Source organism: Erythrolamprus reginae, chromosome 2 (genome assembly GCF_031021105.1).
Source record: "Erythrolamprus reginae isolate rEryReg1 chromosome 2, rEryReg1.hap1, whole genome shotgun sequence".
NCBI classification, from domain to species: domain Eukaryota; kingdom Metazoa; phylum Chordata; class Lepidosauria; order Squamata; family Dipsadidae; genus Erythrolamprus; species Erythrolamprus reginae.
Window position 1 is genome coordinate 304,135,199 of NC_091951.1, and position 19,518 is coordinate 304,154,716.

Consider the following 19,518-nt stretch of genomic DNA (forward strand, 5'->3'; position numbering starts at 1 on the left):
AAATAAAGGATAGTGAATGCATTACAATAAGATAAATTGAGTACAAAAATTTTCTTTTTCCAATCTTTAACTGTCTAGACCAGAGTTTTTCAACCAAGGTTCCACAAGGGCCAGCCAGGGGTTCCACAACTTAATAAGGCAAGGCAAGGCAGGTCCCCCCTTCAATCCTGCCCGCTTCCGCTTCTTCCTTCATCTCGTATTTGGCAGATCAATGATGCTCAGCAGCTACCAAGCAGGAGGAGTTGTGGCGGCAGCAGCGGCGTTGGCGCTGACAGCAGCAGGAGCGCCCCTCTAGCCCCTCGCTGCAGCAGTGGGGCAAAGCGCAGGCTGCAGGAGGAAGAGGGGAAGGCAGGAGCAGTTGCTATTCCAGCACCTCCAACATGGAGCTTCCCAGTCCAAGGCTGAGGTGCGCCAGGTGGCTCAAGGTTCTCTCACGCTCCTCACGCCTCCTTCCCGTGCCTGCGTACACACCGCTGCGCTCGGCCAAGTGGTCAACTCGTTTTCTCTTTTCCCTGCACAGGGCACTGTAAGGGAGGGCACTGTACTCCCTTCATGCTCGGGGCCTAAGAGGGCAGGAGGAGCAGAAGCTGGAGTGGAAGGAGTCTGCTCCTGCTTTGCCTTCACTCCGACTCTCCCACCGGCCCCACAGCCGCCAAAAAATGGAGAGAGAAAAAAATCCTATCCTTAGGATTTATATTGATTGTTGCTTGATTGCTTATTTGACCCCTATGACAATCATTAAGTGTTGTACCTCCTGATTCTTGACAAATGTGTCTTTTTTATGTACACTGAGAGCATATGCACCAAAGGCAAATTCCTTGTGTATCCAATCACACTTGGCCAGTAAAAGAATTATATTTCAACTTCAGGATGCGCAACTTAATGCAGTGTTTTTCAACCAGGGTTCCGCCAGAAATCTGATGACACCAAAGGATTTCCCTGAAGAAAAAAGGTTGAAAAAAACTGGTCTAGACTTTCATTAAAGATGTTTGAATTGTAATGTAATCTCTATCTAAAACAGGGGTGTCAAACTCATGGGCCCTGGGCCAGATGCGTTATGTGTTGGTCACGCCCACCCTGATTTAGTAAAGGGGGGGGGAGTTGTGATACGTCACGTGACAACACAAATTTTACACCCCTGATCACCAGGTTGTGATCAGAAAAAGTCTTTGGTAAAATCCCCACTTTAGAGGCCTGAGTAACAGTTTTTTGGAAATCTATATCATATCTATTCTTGAGCATATGTGTCTTCTTAGACTTATTCTTTTTATGTCTCCATATATTTATTTGTATTGAAAGTAATTTTCCTGAGGTATTTTTAATTTTTTTTAAACTTTGTTCCCTAATGTTGGAACAAAAGTATGAGGACATAACCCTTCCTAACTCTGGAGAAACAGCAGTGTTTTATCAGGCAACAATTCTCATATGAAAGGTTTATTAATTGTTCCATAAGTTAGTTAGTTAGTTAGTTAGTTAGTTAGTTAGTTAGTTAGTTAGTTAGTTAGTTAGTTAGTTAGTTAGTTAGTTTATTCGATTTCTATGCCACCCTTCTCCTGAGACTCAGGGTGGCTTACAACAAAAATCAGTACAAAACATGGTAGAAATCTAATTTTAAAATACAATCTAAAAACCCCAGTAGTTAAAGTGAATCAATCACATTCATCTCTTCATGCACAATGCATTCGCTCTTTGGCCGGGCTAGATATTAAAAAGTCAGTGGCCCCAAGCCTGTCTGCAGAGACGGGTTTTTAAGACCTTACAGAAGGCAGAGAGAGTGGGGGCAATGCGAATTTCTGGAAGGAGTTCATTCCATAGTGCCGTGATTGCACAGAGAAGGCTCTTCTCCGAGGCTTCATCAGACAGCATTGTCTGGTTGACGGGACCCGGAGAAGGCCAACTCTGTGGAACCTGACCGGTCGCTGGGATACATGAGGCAGAAGACAGTCTCGTATGTAATCTGGTCCAGTACCATGTAGGCCTTTATATGCCATAACCAACACTTTGAATTGTGTTCGGAGACTAATTGGCAGTCAGTGCAGCTCGTGGAGTACTGTACAAATATGGGCATATCTCAAAAGGCCCATGACTGCTCGCGCGGCTCTGTTCTGCACCACCTGCAGTCTCTGAACATCCTTCAAAGGTAGCCCCATTTAGAGAGCATTGCAGTACTCAAACCTCGAGGTGATAAGGGCATGAGTGACTGTGAGTAGAGATTCCCTGTCCAAGTAAGGCCAAGTTGTTTATAAAGTCCCAAAACAAAAGTTTCACCTTCTTGTAAATGAATTTCTACTCTTATAAATATTGTACAAACTTTAATGGCTTTAATAATTTACTAATTAAATATTTAAATGTGGGACATAATACCCATAAAAATTAATTTAATTTTTTAAATTAAAATTAATTTAATTTATTAAACTTCAAGATAGTGTGTGATATTTTCAGATACTTCATCTTGTAATTAATTTTAAATGTTTGTGTTTTATCTCTAATCTGTAGGTAGCCAATCTGAATCCCAAGGACAACTCTTACACTTTGAAAGAATATGTGTATAAGGAAATCCATAAAGATTGGCCTGGATATAATGAAATAGATAGACAGTCGCTGGAATTAATACTTTCTCGGTAGGTTCAAGGCCTTTTGCATCCTATGCAGATATCCAGAAAAGTTAAATAACTTTACAATCTTGATTTAATTTGGGGCATTTTGATTTTCTTTGTAATACTGAACGTGGATAATTTTTACAGAAAACTACATTCATCTCAGAATGCCACCAGCACCAGCAACCTGGGTTCTCCTTTGAGGACTGTCAAAGAGACTGCATCTTCTTCCCCATCTCAGGTATTTTCCTTGTCACTTTAATTCTTTATCATATAATAAGATAACTGTGACAAATGTTGAGAGGTGGAGGAAACATCAGATGCAGAAGATCTATGCGTGAGTGATAGAGACTTGCTCTGAACTTTGAATCCTTTGTGTACAGTCCTGTTGTATACACAGGTTGGATTGAAAGACTTGCTACTGGCTAACATAGGCAGCATTGCGGAAGAAGCACAAATAATTTGGCTGCACAGGAGGATATATGTTATGTTTTCAAAAGTATTATCTTTTACATCTGTAAATCAGTTTCATTGATTTGACAGATAGCAATAGCATTTCTCTTTTTGGTATAATGTTGAAAAATATTGCATTTATAGCAATATATGATGAAGGAAACCTACCAAAGCTCATCCAAATCAGCACTACAGAAAGGATACTTAGTTCCTTTAAAGGTTAATTTTAAAAGGGAAAATTAATAAAAAGGAATTAATTTTTAAAAGGATATAGCTACTGGCTATATCATATCTTGGAAGAACTAAATAAAATGTGCAAGTATGTTTCTCCTGCTGAGGCTACTCCAATATTTCATAAGATTTCAAGTGTCAAAACAAATGTTATTTGCAAGATTTGCTAATCCCACAAGAATTTAAACACATAGATAAGCATCCCCACCACAATGTCTCTGAAGTATTCTTGCAGATGAGCTTGGGCTATCAGTTTATTCTGACCTTGAGGATATAAATCCTTCCAAGGTGGCATTAATAAAATACATTAAAAAACAAGTAGTCAGGATCCCTTCCAAAAGCTGATGATTATGATAATACAATAGAGAAAAATGACCCTACTTAAGAAATATACAATATTTCTTAAAGAAAGATTGGGATAGTTTATTCCTTGTTCCTTCTCTATGTTGTATACTTTTATTTTTGACTCTTTCTATGAAAATGAAGTGCCACATAAAGCATCTCTAAGTAAGACACGTGGAAAATTTCTGAAGTATAGGTTCAGAGACTTGGGAATTTAGATAATTTTAAAAAATTATGCTGCTTTTATACTATGACCATAAAGCCACAGAAAGTTCTTAAAACAAACCTTTCGTGATGGATATGAAGCCAGCAATTGAAAGAAAAAGGGACAAAAAATACATTTATTTCCAAACAAGAACTCACTCCTCAGATCCTATAGATTCCATCAAATCTCTCCTATGATTCTTACCCTTAGAAAGAGAAAACTTAGGGGCGGAGGAGGAGAATCACGTTGTGCTACTTGTTAATTCAGTTTACTTTTCCAAAAAACTATAATTATAGATCCTTTCATAAAACAAAAAAACCCCTGCCAATTACAGAACTAGAAATATCAATCCCAAATTAAATTTGATATTTTTGCTATATGAGGAATTTGGAGATAAATTCATTTCTGCAGTCAGTGTGTATCTTCAGATCACTAATGAAACCCAGGAAGGCTTCAGACTCTGTTTTGGAAAAAAAATATATCCTATTTTTAAGTCTGGTTACTATATAATTTGGCTAAATGTCATGCTGTATATGTGGTAAAACCAGTTTTAAGGTCAATACTGTTTTAGTTGGAATATAAATTGTAAAATTACAGTTACAAATGAGATTAATTAGAGTAGCAAAGTCCCCAATTTTTATTACTTTCCAAATAGATTTTGTTTGATTTTTGAAATATTTTATTTGATATAATATTTATTTATTAAATTTATGCATTGCCCATCTCACCAAAGGCAACATACAAAACTTTTTTCTTTAAAATTGATTTATTTAGAGATGTAATCTAAAGCTTTTTTCATCCTTTATGTGGAGCACTAGGACATGTCCTATTTCCTTCAGTGTCAGTAACATGTTTTGCAACTTAGCTATTGCCACATCAGTGTTGCATCAAATGATAGCTGGCTCTCATGGCATTCCATTTTTTGTGTCAACGTGAGAGCCATAAAATGAAGTGTGTATGCATATATGTACTGTATCTGATTTGTCCTCAAATAAGTTTATTATACTATAATGATATTTCTACAAAAATAATTGTAATTTGAAAAGCATAATATTACTTTTCTTTTTATTTGAAACATTTCTTATAACGACAAGGTATACTCAATATTTCACATGAATTTATGAGAGCATATGGAAGTAGGCTGAAAATTTAAATGTAATTTTCCTAAAACTTCAGGAGGTTTCTATCAGTTGTTTATGAAGAAGTATACTGGCATAAATCAGAAAGGCACATAAGAATGGAGGGATTTGTCTCTTCGGTCTGCTGGTTTCACTGCCTATTGTGCCTCCCTTGAAAAATAGGATTGAATTTTGAAGTATAAAGCTGGTGGAAGCTTCTGCATTATCCTGAAATAATCCCTGTGCCTACTGATTTAAGGCCAACCAGTTTACTTAAGTTGCCATGTGCTTGCCATTAGTTGTTTTTCTAGGTTAGCAATTTCACACCAAAGTATCTCGAAGTAGCATCAAGGAACTTCTGAATTAATAAATAGCACAAAGCCTGAATGTGTATCCTTATCTTCTATAGCACAGACTCAAATTTTCTTTTTAAAATAAGATCAGCTCCACAGTCAAATGTGATGACTTTACACATGGCAATAAAATCAGTTTTTTGAGTTTTATAAATGTTTTAAGGGGGATGCGATTAAGTAAAAACTAAAGGTGTTAAGCTTTTTGGGTTTAACCCATTAGTGTTAAAAGTGATAGAAGATTTTATATATAGTGTTCTACCTCAGAAACCTGACAGTAAAGCCTGGTCCCTAATCCTGTATTTCATGGACTATTACTTATTCTGATTCTTTATCCACTGGAAAATTACCACACCATTATAAATGCAAACCTTTTGTTCCTCTTAAGCCCGAAATAGTGGTCACATTTTAGTGCAGAAAACATTTCTAATATGTTTATTGCTAACCTACCAGGCAATGTGTATAATAATGGAATAACCAAACTGAGGACTTGAAATTACCTATGACCCTCACTATCAAACATAATCAACTATATCCCACTCAAGCAATCAGCTATAAATGACTACTCTTTAACTAATATTCTTTCTATTTATCCTTGATTTTTATCATTCTTTGTATTCCTCATCAAGGTAAAACAATCTAGTAATTGCAGTGTGTACAATTTAAATTGAATTTTTAATATAGAAAAAACTAACCATTGTACCTATCACATTTTATTGCAGAAACGGCTTTTGGATTCTGATTTTATTGATCCATTAATGAATAAAAAACCAAGGATATCTCATCTTACCAATAGAGTTCAACCAACATTGAATAGCCATTTGCCTACTTCTGGTGGAAAAAGTGCTGAAACCTCTCAACCACCACCACCTCCTGCAGTTGCTGCAGCACCAACTGCTCCACCATTTGTTTCAACTTGTCTCCCTGTTTCAAATCCTCCCCAGACTGCAAGTTCTAACTCCAATTCCCCAAGCACTCCCGAAGGTCGGGGTACCCAAGACCTGCCTGTTGACACCTTAAGCCAGAATGGCAATATTTATGAGGACCAGCATCAAAAATACACTTCCAGGACTCCACTGGAAAATCCAGCACCTTCTGAAAATCTGACAGTATGCCCAAAGTCTACAGATGAAAAACATTCATCACTATACAAAAAGTCCAAAAAGAAATCAAAGAAGCATAAGGAGAAGGACCAAATAAAAGGCAATAACACTGGGAATGAAGACAAGAAACTGAGAGACTGTGAAAGCCAAGAAATTACCAAACTGAAGAATTCCAACCAGAAAACGAGTGAAGGTATTGTTTTTGCACTTTGAACCTCAAGAGAGCTAGGTCAGATTACTATATTAACATTGCTATGTGATATCTCTTTGCAAATAGAGTGGTACCTTTACTTAAGAACTTTTCTAGCTAAGAACCGGATGTTCAAGATTTTTTTGCCTCTTCTTAAGAACCATTTTCTACTTAAGAACCTGAGCCCGGAAAATTTTCCCAGGAAATTTAAGAGTGTTGTGAGGGCCCAGCCACTTTCCTGCCATTCCCCCTTTAATCCCGGCCATCTTGGGCTTTTCTGGGCTGCCAGAGGAGCCTTTTGGTGGTACTTAAGGAGGCTTTGGCAGTCCAGAGCGAACAAAGCTCTTTTCCTTTCTCTGCCAGCACCCAGAGAAAAGAAATGCTCCCTTCGCTCTGGGCAGCGACTGTCCTCCTCCTCCTCCTCTTCCTCCTCCTCCTCCCACCCAAATTCCGAGCTTTTATTTCTTTCCTAATAGGTTTGCACACATTATTTGCTTGTACATTGATTCCTATGGGAAAAATTGCATCTACTTACAAACTTTGGTCACGGAACGAATTCAGTTCTTAAGTAGAGTTACCACTGTATATTCAAGAAAGGTTAGGGATAGGTTATTGATACCTCTGATCCCGCTTAGTTCCAGAATTCAACCATTTCTATTGTCATGGTTGTGGTGGTAACAGAATGCATGAAGATATTACTCACGTTGCAGAAATGTTTTAGGAATCTAACATACTTAACTGATTCCTGAATTTTAGAGGCTAATCAGAACAAATTCCTGTGCAAATCTACAGGAATGGAAATGCCATATTTGAAGAAAGATTTTTTTTTCCAGCTAATTGTATCTTATAAAATGCTTTTTAAAATAATTCACTCTTAATTATTTTAGGAGGTTGCATTAGATTATTTAAGTAGTGTAGTAACAATTCTAAGTAATGATGGATTACAGCCATCTTTTGAATTTAAACTTTCCATTCAAAAAAAAATCATGTTCATTTGCTGTATAATGAAAAAGAATAGGAATAATTTTTAATATTTTTATTGAAGAAAATGTTAACAAGATAAAAACAAAACAAGTACTGGGGAAAACCAAAGAAAATAAAAAAGAATGGTGAATGGAAGACAAAAATAGAAAAAGACAGAAAAAATAGAAAATATTATAAAGAAGCAGCTTTCAAACCTTTTGACAATAATTACAACTGTACTGATATTTTATCCCCTCTCTAAGGCTACATCATAATTTCTTTCTAATTTTTAAACCCATAAATCAAACATTCATTTTTCTTTTCTTTTTTTAGCAAAAGGTCCATAAGGGATTCCAGTCACATAGTTATTGATCTTTCTCTAATGAGTTAATTTTGCCATCTCTGCTAGCTCTGTCATGTTCGCCAACCATTCTTCCATTGTAGATATTTCACAGTGTTTCAACGTTTTATTGGCTCATGTAATAGTCTCAATGTCAACATCATAGCTCAAGAATCCATCTCCCCTCCCAATACTAATTAAGTAGCAATCATACATGAAAGTAATTCTCTATGGCTTCTTTTCTAATTGACCATCCATTAATTCCGGCAAGAAAATTTCTGGTTTAAGTTGAATGTTAAGTTTGTAATAATATATGTATTTGAAGCCAGAAATTTCTGATTATTTTTACAAGGTCACCAAACATCATGTTGTCCACAGTTTCAACATAAATTTGAAGTACCTTTATACATTCTAGTCATTTTTATGAATGATAATTCTATAAATAGTCATACATGAATGCGACCATTTTATAAATGGTCATATACATCATTTTATAACAATTATCTTTTAAATTATAATGTAAATTTAAATCCTTTCAACACATACAATATATTTTCACTTTTCCATCACTAAATAATATCCAAAGTTTTTAGTCCATTTTATCATGCAGTCGTTCACTTATTTTCTTTTTCAAATTTCAATACATTTTAAAAAGTTCATACTGATCATTTGTATATAGTTCAGTTTCAAGTTCTGTTTTCTGCTCACTTAAGTGACTTATTATTTACCTTAATTCTTAACTCCGCACACAAAAATCAATAAAATCTAAATCCCTGGCAGTCAATTGCTCCCTTAATTTCATTTTATATTCACCATGTTCCTTTTCTAATAATTCTCGATAGGCTAACCATTTTTTGTTTACTTATTGTTTTCTTTGTATAAAATGTTTCTTGTGTTCAGGGACAGCCTGGATTTACATCAATTCCATATTTTCAATGTGGCACTGCTAATATAATTATTCTTAAAATTTGCATTAACCTTAAGTTTATTGTACCATAGACATTCATGTTATCCAAACCTCAAATCATTCATTTCTAATTCTAAGTTCCTTTTATTTCTCAGCAAAGGGAGAGGAGCAATATTAACCAGTAAAAATATCCCCTATCCAGTAGATTATAAGTTTTGTTTAGTTTTGGTACTTATCTAAAAATAAACAAAAACAACCCTAACCCAAAAGAATGTGAGAAAGGTTTTGGAATCAAAACACAAAATAAGCTCCTTGTCTATTACAGCTCCTAGTCAGAGAAATGGCCTTGAGACAGGCTTGGTTTGGGTTTTTAAGATATTTCTGTGTAACATGGCAAAATCCAAATTGTAAACTGATTTCTCTGAAGTAAACTGGAAACCCAATGCAAACCTTAAAGGCAAAAGTTTCCTTCACTAACTTGTATTGCTATGGCATAGTTAGGACCACATTTAAGGTATAGTTTTTAAAATGCTTCTAATACTTTATAATGTTTAGTGATACACATGATGGTAATAGGGATAACTATGGGGTCAAATTCTAGAAATGCACTTGCATGCATTTAATGTTGGAAAAAGATCAGTCCAGAGAAACCCTAATTTAAGATTCAGCCATCAATCATTACGGGGTGACTTTGATCAGTCATTCTCTTCCAGCCTAACTTACATCGCAGGATTGTTGTTCTGGGGTGAAATTGGGAGGAATACTATATATGCCCTTCCGACCTCATAAAGGAAAAGTGGGATATAAATTTAACCAATAAAATTAATAAACACAAGATAAATTAATACCTAGAGCCAGTCCTGCATTCCATTTGGTTGATTTTTTTTTTTTAGCACAAGGGTCCCTAATATAGGCTTCCCAAGAGAAGGATGTGGCCCACTGCCAGGCCTGTAACTGTTCAGAACCAGGCCAAGAAAGTGGCAGGCAAGTGCGCCACATACCTACCCACTTGTGCAAGCAGTGGGCGTGCATGCCCACCCCTCCTGTAAATGGAACTGTGAGTGTGCGCTTGCCTGCCATTTGCGCAGAACCATCCCCTCTTCACTGCCTGCTGGGCGGCAAAGTTGGAAAGATTAGGAACTTTGTCTTAGCATTGCATCGCCTTTGCATTGTAGTGTTTTTGCTAAAGATTATCTTCTGCATTTTCAAAAACATTCAATAGCTAGGAAAAACAACTTCTAGTGACCGAAAATCTTGAATTATGAACTTTTTAAAAAAGTTCATAAGTGAAAAGTTATAACAAATAACTTATGCACATTTATCACTGAATGGATAGAATAGGTTTTTATTAACTGGAGGTCCTAATATGGTTGTCTTAGATAAGCTACGAATACTTTGATAGTCTGTTGTTTAATAATACAAAATAATCCAATTCAAATTTAATTCAAATCTTTATTGTCACTGCACAACACATATACAGTGGTACCTCATGATACGAACCCCTCGTGATGCGAACCCCTCGTGATACGAACCCGGGGTTCGGAAATTTTTTGCCTCTTACGAACTTTTTTCGGCTTACGAACCCACCGCAGATCGCAAAATGGCGCTCCGCTGGGCGCCGCCGCCCGGCTGTCACCTTTTAAAACAGCCGGGGGGCTTCTCGGCGTTCTCCCGAACCCAAACTTTTTAGGTTCGGGAGGCCACCGAGAAGCGCCGCCACCCGGCTGTCACCTTCTGAAACAGCCGGGGGGCTTCTCGCTGTTCTCCCGAACGCCGAACCCGGAAGTTCAGGTTCGGGTTCCAAAGGCCGCCGAGAAGCACCCGGCTGTTTCAGAAGGTTAAAGCTGGGCGCCGCCACTCGGCGGAGCGCTGTTTTTGCGATCGGCGGCGGCGTTTTCGGCCGATCTGGAGGCTAGAAAGGAGGTGGGGAATCCCAATAGGTAATTCCATTGGCGGAGCTTTGACGTCACGAAGACGTCCGACCAGTCAGAAGCCCCCCGGCTGTTTTAAAAGGTGACAGCCAGGCGGCGGCGCCCAGCGGAGCGCCATTTTGCGATTTTTTTTCTTTTTGCACGGATTAATCGCTTTTACATTGTTTTCTATGGGAAACAATGTTTCGTCTTATGAACGTTTCACCTTACGAACCTACTTCCGGAACCAATTAGGTTTGTAAGACGAGGTATTACTGTATAATGAAATTGGATGAGGTCCCTCAGCGCACCCACCCAACACAATACAACTCACAGTGAAGACAGAAAATCCCTAACCCAATAACATATATTAACTTGCACCCAGTCTTATTACACGAGTGTGAACATTTTACACTTTGCACTGCAAGTCCATCGTACTGCGTAGTTATGTTATTTTGTGTTCAGGAATCTGACAGCCCACAGATAAAAATTATTCTTCAACTATTCTAATACTCCAAGCTATCAAAGATAACTACAAACCTACACTTTTAAACCAAAAAAAAAATCTGCCTTATATAATTGGTAATTGGTGTTTTCTTCTTCCAATATTTAACATTTCACCATATTGTAGTAAAGTTGAAAGTGTTACATCATGTGTAACTTACATGTCCCATTCATACAAGAGATTGTTTGGAACCCAAACCATTATTTTAACCCTGCCACTTTAAAGATTATTGTAATCTTTACGTTAGGCATTCCTATTTCTCTACATTACTTTTGCAGGACAATCTAGCATGATCATAATTTTATGTTATTGGACAAGGGAGTAATCCATGAAAAGCGAAACACTAAGCATTCCACTCTGTTTTATTGCAGTTCTGTTGGATGTTTATGTAAAATTCCAACATATGTTGAATTTTTGAATAGCTGGAGAGATGCCGTAATTTATGAGAGGCTTGTCTAGTAGATTAAAATATTGTATGAAGGCTGACATTATTTCTACATTTGTATTTTTGCCCCAGCTATTTAAAATTGCGCTATATAACTTGCAGTATAAATAGTTCAGCAGGGAAAGGTGCCCTTAATTCTTGTTTAAAGCTAATCCGTAAAAAGGAGTAGCATAGTAATCAAGATTGACTTGGAACATTATCAAAGTCTGAAACTTCTATTTTTATAGGTGTTAAAAAGACATGTACTGCCACTACAGATCCTTTGTCAACAAGTGAACTACAAGACTACTTTGTGTAAGTGACTAATCTTGGAGAAAAGAATGTGGGACAATTTAAAAAATATATTTATGCAGCATTAATGATTAATGAACATTTAAAATATAAGAGTTACAAGGGTTTTTATATCAGTTGCATAAAAATGTTGCACAATTTTGCAATTTATGTTATATAGAAAACGTTCTTCGTATACATGCCACCTCAAATACTATTCCAAATTGAAGTGCCTGCTTTTGTTGCCACTGGCTTCTACAAAATAACTATTCACTAAGGCATTTGGACAGCTTGCCAAGGAAAACAATTTGGCTTCTGATGCTACCATCTTGACGCTAGTACAGAATTCTGTCATTTTTCCTTCCAATGTGTGTCCAGATGTTTGCAGTAAATTGCTTTTCCTTATAAAGAAGAAGCTTTCAAAAAAGAAAGTATAATAAAACTTTTGCAAAAAAAAAAAAAAGTTGGAATGTCACTTTCTGCTCTTCCCCAGTGATTTGTGTTTTTAAGTAGCTTGACTTGGCATTTAACTTTGCTAGTAATTTTAATGTACTCTTGTCCAGCTTAGCAATGGTAATGCTACTCTACAGGGCCCTTATCTCTCGAATGATAGTGCTTGTAGATATCTAGTATATCAGCTGCAACTGGCACTGAATCCCTGAGCTTTTTTTTTTTTGCTCCCATTTGGAAATATTTATCATGCATTTATATAACATTTTAAAGCTTGCATAATTTAAATGAAGGTAAAATTAATGGCAGTGATGGAAGAAGTAAAGAGTTAAAAGTCACTGGAAGTTTGCTTTTATGCAATGCAACTGTTTTTTTTAATTTCTTACTACAGTATCTAGTTTTTTATCCTTGCAACAATTATGCAAGGGAAGTATATTTTCTGAAAATAGCTCTAAAACAATGTTTTTGTTGGCATTTTTAAATGGGAGAGACAGGTAGAGAGAAAAAGATAAGAGAGCCAATTAAAAAAACTGCAAGCATTTTTTAAAGACAGCAGCAATGACTGAAAAGTGTTGGCAGCAAAGTACTTGTCATAATGAGAACTCCAGGTAATAAAGTCCTAAGTGTTTGATACAGTTCGATAATTATTTCCTTTGCTTTAAATAAGCTGGACTTTTAATTAACTTTGTTGACCCAGTGTATTCATTAGCATTGTTTTTCAGAAGTTAAGTGATTCAGTAATTCTAGAAAGTATAAAATTTGGACGTATATTCCCAGAGGGATTAAACAGAACATTTTAAAAATATTCTTGGAACCTTATTTGAATCATCTCAACTGTTAGCTTTATTAGATGGCTTTGTATGAAGCCATGGAAAGAATGAGATATCTCTAAAATGTAGAAAATGAAATGTAGTTAATAATGATCATGTAATGAGTGTTATGAATTAAGGATTATAAGTATATGAGATAAGGTTTTGAAGAATTGCTGCAATATTTAGGACCGGGCCAAAACATTGTTTTTTTATTTGCAACAGCAAATACATAGCAATTGTTTCATATGAGCAACGTCAAAGTTACAAGGATGATTTTAATGCAGAATATGACGAGTACAGAACTTTGCATGCGAGGATGGAGAGTGTAACTAGGAGATTTATGAAACTAGATGCACAGCATAAACTACTCTCTCCAGGAACTAAGGAATATCAGGTAAAGGTTGCTTTTTCAACTGCTAAACTCTCTCCATGAAAGTCTACCTTGTGGCTAAGATAGTAATACTTATACAAATGTACAAGTAGTCAGGTTATTTTTGCTTCTTTCAAAAGAATACATAGAGTAGATAAATAAACAAAATAAAAATATTTGTTGAAGAATATTCCATTATTAGTTATCCCTACAATGTAGATTTATTTATTTGTTTGTTGATTTATTTATTATTTGTTTGTATATTATTTATTATGATATTGTAATCTTGCTTTTTCCCTTTAAGGTTGCTGCAAAAATGGTATAATTAGATTGGATTATTTATTTATTTCTTTATTATATTTCTGATAATACTTTTAGTAGTCAAAATACTGAATTACAGTGCTTCGTGCAGATGATGAAACAGAGAACAGAAGTACCGTATTTTTCAGTGTATAAGATGTACCGGTGTATTAGACACAGATTTTAGAGGAGGAAAACAAGAAAAAAGTGTTCTGACCCAAATGGTGCAGTATTATATTGTTTAATAAAATACCAGTATAGCAGAACACTTTTTACAATCATGTACACTTTTTTAAACCATGTACACTTTTTACAAACTTCAAACTTGATAGCTTCAAGGCTTGTGGACTTCAACTCCCAGAAATCCTCCACCAATCATGCTAGCTCCACAAGCTTTAAACTTGCCAGGTTTGAAGACCCTTGCACTCCTAACCCCTAACTCAAACAAAACAAACAAATGAGGACAATTCATTTTGTTAGTTGTTCCTTCAGTCACAGAAATGGCTAGTGGTAGAATCATTTATAATTACAGTTCCCTGCTGAGGTTGCCTTAATATTACTACTATACCATGATGTTTTCAAAGACTCCTCTCTTGACTACTCCAATTTTCACAATTGAAGTGCATGGAAATATATGGTGATGATGATAAACCTGAAATATTCCTTAAAAGGAGTGTTTCTAGAGCAGAGATCTCCAACCTTGGCCACTTTTAAGACTTGTGGACTACAACTCCCAGAGTTCCTCAGTCACCTTTGCTGCTGCCGCAGGACTACAGCAAGGCTGCTGCCACCGCTACTGACCACCACCCAACTCCCCCCCCCCCATCAGCCACATTCGATGTATAAGATGCACCTAGGTTTTGGTGGACTTTTTAAAGGTAAAATGTGCGTCTTATACACTGAAAAATACAGTAATTTAGTGCTTAGAAATAGGTGCAAATCGATTTTCATTTTCATTCTCTTTATAAACTGGAAGAGTTATTATTATGCTTTAATTTAATTATTAATTAATAGAACTGGGTAGCAGAGAAATACAATTAAGAGGAAACTGCCCTATCTAGGTCTGTTTAGCATGATGGTCAAAAAGATACTGGCTTTATCAAACTTTCTGATATAAAAAAGTTCTTTGTTACAGAAAGGCAGTATCAGAACACAGCTGTCACTGCTAGTAAGATTTTCCTTTGCTGTTACATCATGATAGAAAAAGAAAGCAGTTCGAGATCTCTCATTTGGATTTTCAGATTCTAGATGTAAAATACTCTGACTTTGAGGAAATAAGTGACAATTTTTGGTAGAAAGAAGGGGAATGTTTTGCTTACATAGTCTTAGGTCTTCATACTGCACATGTTTTATGCACTGCCTGCTTGCTTAATCCAGAGAAACTGATAATGAATAAAAGTTATGTAATTGTATTGATTCAATTTCCAAAAATGCTTTGCTGCACACGGGGATGTGAATATAGCATCTGTCTACATACTATATAACTGTGATAGCAGCCACAGGTGGAATGCAGAGCAATATCTGAGGGCATGCAAGGCATTGGTCTATCAGCTCCAGCGTGCATGTGCATGCTATCCAGCTGATTTTTGGCCTTCCGGAGGGAGGGTAGAGGCTGTTTTCATCCTTTCCAGGCTTCAGAAAAGCCTGTGGATGGCGAAAAACGAACCCAATGGGTCTACCAAACTTTCTGAAATAAACTTCCGGTAGGCCCATTGGGCTGTTTTTCACCCACCCCAGACTTCAGGAGGCTTTCCTGAAGCCTGGGGAGGGTGAAAAACGACCCAACGGGCCTACCAGAAGTCTGGAAGCTTAGTGAGACCTGCGCGCATGCAGGGGGGGGCAGCACAGGAGGTGTGCACGAATGCACAGGGGCAATGTAGGGGGGGTTGTATGCTCATGCACAGGAGGGAGAGCATAGTATTTTGGGTGTTGGCACGTACATGTACCCTTTTGGCACCTGAGCAAAAAATGGTTCGCCATCACTGCTATGTACTGTATTTAAGAAAACACATCCTTCCCCAGGATCATGTGATAGCTGTAAAATCCCAGGAAACTTGGGTTCTTATGTCCCTATGTACACTTTTATGGAACCAAATTCAAAATGCTACAGATTTAGTTGAACTTTATAGCCATTGAATTATTCTTCCTTCTAGATTCTTCATGAGGAAGTCTTACAAGAATATAGAAAGATTAAACAGGTTGGTGTAATTGCTATTAAAAATGATACACCATATTTTTAAGTTAGCGTTGTTATAGTCTAACTTGTATACCTGTGTAAGTTTAATTTTATTTGAACTGATTTAAATCTACTTTGAAAATCTTTTTAAAAACACTGGGAAATATTTAGCTGGCAATACAGTGGTACCTGTACTTATGAACTTAATTTGTTCCATGACCAGGTTCTTAAGTAGAAACGTTTGTAAGAAGAAGCAATTTTTCCCATAGGAATCAATGTAAAAGCAAATAATGTGTGTGATTGGGGAAACCACAGGGAGAGTGGAGGCCCTTTTTCCTCCCAGGAGATTCCTAGAGAGGCCCCACGGAGGCTTCTCCCTGCATTTTTCACTCCTGTTTCCTCCTAGGAGATTCCTAGACAGGCCCCACAGAGGCTTCTCCCCGTCTTTTCTGGCCCTGTTTCCTCCCAGGAGATTCCTAGAGAGGCCCCACGGAGGCTTCTCCCTGCCTTTTCCAGTTACAGTTTTGGAGGCTTGGGTTTGTAAGTGGAAAACAATTCTTGAGAAGAGGCAAAAAAATCTTGAACCCCCAGTTCTTATCTAGAAAAGTTCGTAAGTAGAGGCGTTCTTACATAGAGGTACCACTGTACATTTAAAACAGGCAGCTAGAAAAGCTTATCCAGATTGAGAGGCAAGCTCAGTGTAACAGAAGCTATTTTATCATTTCAGTAAAGATGTTATTTGTTTCTTAATCTGGGTAAAAAAAATGAATTGCACATATTTGTGGGAAATACAAAAGCACAGAGATAAAACCATACAGTAGTTTCTAGGTGCATCATTTCAGTTCCATTTCTGTAAATTGTTGCCTATTCTTATCTATTCTATTCTATTTTATTCTATCTGCACGTTTCTTCCAAGCTATTTCCAGAATTTATCTTATTTCTGTATTTAGAGTTTGATATGTGAAATATTGTAATATTTTACCTGCTTTGGGAGTGTTTATTTAAAATGAAGTTATTTAATTGTTTAAAAGAATGATGCTCTGTCAAAAACTTACTTTATTTTTATTTGCTGTTACAGTCTAGTCCCAACTACCATGAAGAAAAGTACAGATGCGAATATCTTCATAACAAGTTATCTCATATCAAAAGACTTATAGGTGAATTTGACCAACAACAAGCAGGGTCATGGCACTAGGGATCTGGACCAGAAGATGTGAATAAACTACAGATTATTTATTTAAAATTCCATACAGCTTATTGTAAGATTTAAAAATAAGTGAACATTCTCTAAGGCAGGAGCATTAGCAGTCTGAATTTGCTATTTTGTTGATGGTAAGGATATTGCTTCTCTGCATAGTTGAAGCTGCTTTTTTCTGATCCCCTTTTCCTTAATTCTTACTTGTTTATCCATGGAAATCATTTCACCATTGGGTAATGGGGATCCAGACTCTATACTTCTGAGATTGTACACATTTTTCAAATGAAAAAAATGTAGTTTAAAAAAAAAGCTTTTCAATAACTACAGGTCTATTTTCTGAATTGTTTTCTTCTGAATGCAAAACTATTTGCCTTAAGTGGTACAGAGTTTTAAAATTTGCACAAAATAAACAAAAATGATACATTGTTCGGGGAGGGTTAAAGGGTGGTATATAACTTTTATATATCTCTCTATATATATATCTATACACCTATCAACAAAAAACACTTATTCCTGTGATTTCAACCCCCACTACAGTGGTTGCCTTATGGTGTTTTCTTATGTACCTGCAATATACTTATTTAATTTTACCATGAGTACACTGCTTCCCTTTGTGTAAAAATGGGGAGCGTTCTGTGGCCTACTGTGTGTGTGTGTGTGCGTGTGTGTGCGTGTGTGAGCACGTGTGCGCGAAAGAGAGATTTGCATGCATGCACAGTGCAGGCGCATGAATGGTACATAGGCCAAATGTTCAGGTTGATGTAACTAACAAGTGTTAGTACAGGACAAATTTGTCAGCTTTCTTACCAGAGATGAATTGATACTCTAAAAATAATTCTATAGTTTGGAGCAAAATTATAAATTTAAACATGTAGGTTGCTTGTTTATACACTGCTATAAAAGTATTTTTTGAAGAGAAATATGCAATGAAGCTATTGCCTACATGAAATGTATATTTAAATTTTTTTTCCTGAGGATCAGGAATATAACAAAGATGTATTTAACTACAAAATACTGTGATCATCAAACAGCACAAACTTTCATTTCATGGTGTTAATTGGTTTAATTTAATTAAACCATCATTTTATCATGTGGGAACATAAGTTATTTGGTCAAAACTTAGACTTATATTTGTCTTTTCTTTTTGTCTTAATATATTTCTTTCAAAGTGCTGCCAATTGAAAAGGGAAGCATTATGTTTACAAATCTAATTTTTTTTTAATGTTTGCCAAAAATTTTGGTAGTATCTTTAATAAACTTGTCTTCAGCATCAACTCTGTTGTCATGTATTGCTTACTTGAATATAACTTACAGTAGAATCTGAGTTAGTGTATTATTGAACCTTACAAAAAAGTTTAGATAATAGTAAGGCAGCACAATTGTAGCCATTATAGTTGTTCAAGTTTGAGAGGAAGGTAGCAAACTTCATAATATGCCAGCTCTGAGTTTGTATCAAATCCTGCAGTGTGTTGGATGCACAGAAGAACTTAGGAAGTGGCACACCTACACAGCCATTCAAGCACCTGGCTTTGCCCAGGGAACACCAGTGCCGCTGGAGATTTAGACAGGTATGTCAGGACATTTTGAGCACAGAATCGTTCTTCAGGTATCTCTCCACTTTTGCCATTTCTTGAGGTCTCCCTTCTGGATGAGGATTGAAGCTACATCTCTGGAATGTTTCACTGGTAAGGAAATAACATGAGGGAAAATTGTAGCCCATTGTTACAAACAAGAATTGGATTGTTCTCCAGTGAACACCTTGTTAAGAAATTGCAATTTTCACATCATTTATTCACAATAGAAAATACAAAATATTTTCTCTTCTTGTTCTGTCAGTGTCTAGACAATGTTTTATTTGGGAATAGGTTTGATCTAGGTATCCTTCCCTGATGTACAATGTGCCTGTTTTAATATTGTAATTTTTTTGTTAAGATCAATTTTGATATTTAAACTGCCTAGAATTACCTGGGGTGATCGAAATGCCCTACAAATTGAAACACTTGATGTGTCTATAGGATTAGGAAAGTACAGGATACTTAAATTAGTAGGATAGCACTTTTTGATTATCAGATTGACAGTTCTTGTATCTACATCAGTGTAGAGGTGAACTTATATTGTATGACATTTGACTCAATTTTTTTGTTGAACTCAATCCATGTAAGAAACTCCAAATTAATGTTTTATTTAGATTAAATTGTCATTTTAATTGGTCTTTTTTATTTTAGTATCATTTGAGTCTTGCTGCAGTTATTAGTTTTAAGTTAGTAGTCATTATACCAAATG

At 36.2% G+C, this 19,518-nt stretch overlaps 1 protein-coding gene across 2 annotated transcripts in view; it reads left to right on the forward strand.

Moving 5' to 3' along the window:
* The window catches only part of ELL2 (elongation factor for RNA polymerase II 2), a 38,168-nt gene extending 19,659 nt beyond the window's left edge, over positions 1-18,509 (forward strand). The window contains exons 6-12 of one of the 2 annotated variants that reach the window (XM_070743004.1): positions 2,497-2,621; positions 2,745-2,838; positions 6,019-6,592; positions 11,887-11,953; positions 13,414-13,585; positions 16,015-16,059; positions 17,116-18,509. In XM_070743004.1, coding sequence (XP_070599105.1) covers positions 2,497-2,621; positions 2,745-2,838; positions 6,019-6,592; positions 11,887-11,953; positions 13,414-13,585; positions 16,015-16,059; positions 17,116-17,232 — 1,194 coding nt within the window. In that variant the 3' untranslated portion in view covers positions 17,233-18,509. The remainder of the gene's footprint in view (positions 1-2,496; positions 2,622-2,744; positions 2,839-6,018; positions 6,593-11,886; positions 11,954-13,413; positions 13,586-16,014; positions 16,060-17,115) is intronic. The other variant, XM_070743003.1, reaches the window with a different exon arrangement.
* Positions 18,510-19,518: the final 1,009 nt, after the last annotated feature.